The sequence below is a fragment of the Gekko japonicus genome, unplaced genomic scaffold, assembly GCF_001447785.1.
Source record: "Gekko japonicus isolate JY-2015 unplaced genomic scaffold, Gekko_japonicus_V1.1 scaffold5112, whole genome shotgun sequence".
In the NCBI taxonomy this organism is placed as follows: domain Eukaryota; kingdom Metazoa; phylum Chordata; class Lepidosauria; order Squamata; family Gekkonidae; genus Gekko; species Gekko japonicus.
Genome location: NW_015164793.1, coordinates 17,787 through 20,583, shown reverse-complemented (window position 1 = coordinate 20,583; position 2,797 = coordinate 17,787). Strand labels below are relative to the sequence as shown.

Below are 2,797 nucleotides of genomic sequence, written 5' to 3'. Positions count from 1 at the left end.
CTCTTTGGGTGACCTGCCTGTTGCTGCCGCTTTCCCCTTTAGATCTCAGTGCTGGAGGAAAGTCTTTTTGGGGAAAAGGAGGAACTGATCCAGAGCAACTTCCGCCTGCCCCAAAGCCTGCATGACCGGAGAGTGCTAGCGAGTTTCCCAATGCCCCCTGCAGCACCGCCAGTTGCTGAGCCACCAGGTGAGAACACCCCCCCCCCAGGCTTACCTCGTGGGATCCTGGTATTAAGACAGGATGTGCAACTTCTGTAGAGGATTGGGATATAGTGCAAGGAGCTGATGTGTTACCAGGCCCCTGTGTTACCAGGTCTCATCTCATGTTGGTGTGGAAGCTGAGGGGTGTGCCATATCTATCATGGGGTGAAGTGCTAATGGCACTCCACCCCTGCCTCCTGTGTGCGGCTGGCAGGAGGGAGAACAGCGTCCTTGACCCTGAAGCAACTAAGGGTTAGCTGTTCAGGGTGGTGAGAACCAGGGAGGATTGTGAGGCACTCCAAAGGGATCAGTCAAGGATGGGCAAGTGGGCATCCTCGTAAGTAAATGTGGCAAATGGGGTTCAATGTGGCCAAGTGCAAGGTGATGCACATTGGAGCCAAAAATCCTAAATACAAATACACGTTGATGGGGTACGAACTGGAAGAGACTGACCAAGAGAGAGATCCTGGAGTTGTAGTAGATAACTCATTGAAAATGTCGAGACAGTGTGTGACTGCAATAAAGAAGGCCAATGCTATGCTGGGGATTATTAGGAAGGGGATTGAAAACAAATCAGCCAGTATCATCATGCCCCTGTATAAATCAATGGTGCGACCTCATTTGCAGTACTGTGTACAGTTCTGGTCACCGCATCTCAAAAAGGATTGTATAGCATTGGAAAAAGTGCAGAAAAGGGCAACCAGAATGATAAAAGGGTTGGAACACTTTCCCTATGAAGAAAGCTTAAAGCGCTTGGGGCTCTTTAGCTTGGAGAAAAGACAGCTGAGGGGTGACATGATCGAGGTTTATAGGATTATGCATGGGAGAGAGCAGGTAGAGAAAAGTACCTTTTTCCCTTTCTCACAATACAAGAACTCCTTGTGGGCACTCAATGAAATTGCTGAGCAGGCGGGTTAGAACGGATAAAAGGAAGTCCTTCTTCACCCAAAGAGTGATTAACACATGGAACTCACTGCCACAGGAAGTGGTGGTGGCTACAAGCATGGATGGCTTTAAAAGGGAATTAGATAAGCATATGAAGCAGAAGTCCATCAGTGGCTATGTACAGATAGGAACTCTCAGTCTGGGGCAAGTGGTGCTCTGTATTCTTGGTGCTTTGGGGGGGGCAACAGTGTGGGGGGGCTTCTAGTATCCTGGCCCCACTGCTGGACCTCCTGATGGCACCTGTTACTTTTGGCCACTTTGTGACACAGAGTGTTGGCCTAGATGGGCCATTGGCCTGATCCAACTTTGGCTTCTCTGTATCACACGGTGGCCAGAAATACCAGTGCCATCAGGAGGTCCACTAGTGGGGCCAGGACATTAGAAGCCCTCCCACTGTTGACCCCCCCCCCAAGCACCAAGAAGACAGAGCATCACTTGCCCCAGAGTCACTATCTATCTATAGCTGTCTCAAGTTTTCACTATTTTCTGCCAGTAATGTCTCATCTGCATATCTCAAATTAACGTTCTTTTGTCCAATTTTCACTCCACCTTCATCTAAATCAAATCCAGCTTTCCTTATATGTTCTGCATATAGAATGAAGAGGCAGGGAGATAAAATACGTCCTTGTCTTGCCCCTTTACCAATTGGAAGCCATTCTGTTTCTCCATCTTCTACCCTGGCGGTGGTCTCTTGTCCAGAGTGCAGGTTGCACATCAAAACAGATGTTGTGGCACACCCATTTCTTTTAAAACCAGCCATAGCGTTTCATGATCCACACAATCAAAAGCTTTGCTGTAATCTCTGCAAATAGAAGGAGGTTTTTAAAAAGGTTGTTCAAAGTATTGTATTATTCCTATACAGTATTAAACATGCTTTTTAAAAACAAAAACAGCAATGAATCACCTTTGGGTCAACCTGACTTCTGGGTGGGGAAGGGGACTGCTGGAGGTCTCAGTAAATAGGTAGAAATGTTTTGAAAGGTATTGCCTGATTTCTGTGCAGCAACGCCCTACCTAGGCTCCTCCTTTTTTAAAAACAAAAAAAAGAACGAAGCAGGTGGCGTGAGAAGGTAGCAGTTTGGGGTGTGTGTGTGTGGGGTGTGTGTGTGTCAATGCACAGATGACCGTCCTGGGGCTGTCTGGAATCTCCCTCGCAAGGGCGACTTCACACACAATCGGAGTGCCCCCGGAAGCCGTCCTGGTGGGGGCGCTGCCGAGGCTCAGAGTGGCTGTGGGGCGTGTCCACGTGGACGCCCTCTCCAGTGCAGCTACGGGGATGGGGGAGGACGAGGACACGGTCCCTCCTTTCCTTTGCCCGGGTGAGGCCGAAGCAGACCAGCGTTTGAGTAGTGGCGGCGGCGGCGGCAGCACCCAGTGTCTAAAGACGCCGCTGCTGTGAATGCCCCTTGGAAAACGTGTTTCTTGCCCGAGATTGTAAAAAGTTCTTTTTCAACTATCGGTTGTCCAAACCCCCCCCCCCCGGCGCCCTCTGGGCCAGGTGGGTGCACTCCTCCGGACACCATGCCGCCGCCGCCCGGCCCCTCCCAGCTCCTGTCTCCGGAAGCAACCGGTTCCCTCCCGCCCGCGGCCGGCTTCCTCCTCCTGCTCGCCCGCGTGTTCGGGGGTGGGGGTGGCCGGCCCGCCCCCCCCC

General features: G+C 51.3%; 1 protein-coding gene across 1 annotated transcript in view; it reads left to right on the top strand.

Annotated features, from left to right (window-relative positions):
• LOC107109164 (carbonic anhydrase 9-like) overlaps positions 1–2,797 on the top strand; it is a 29,168-nt gene that overhangs the window by 17,867 nt on the left and 8,504 nt on the right. The window contains exon 8 of the mRNA XM_015409737.1: positions 43–187. Coding sequence (XP_015265223.1) covers positions 43–187 — 145 coding nt within the window. The remainder of the gene's footprint in view (positions 1–42; positions 188–2,797) is intronic.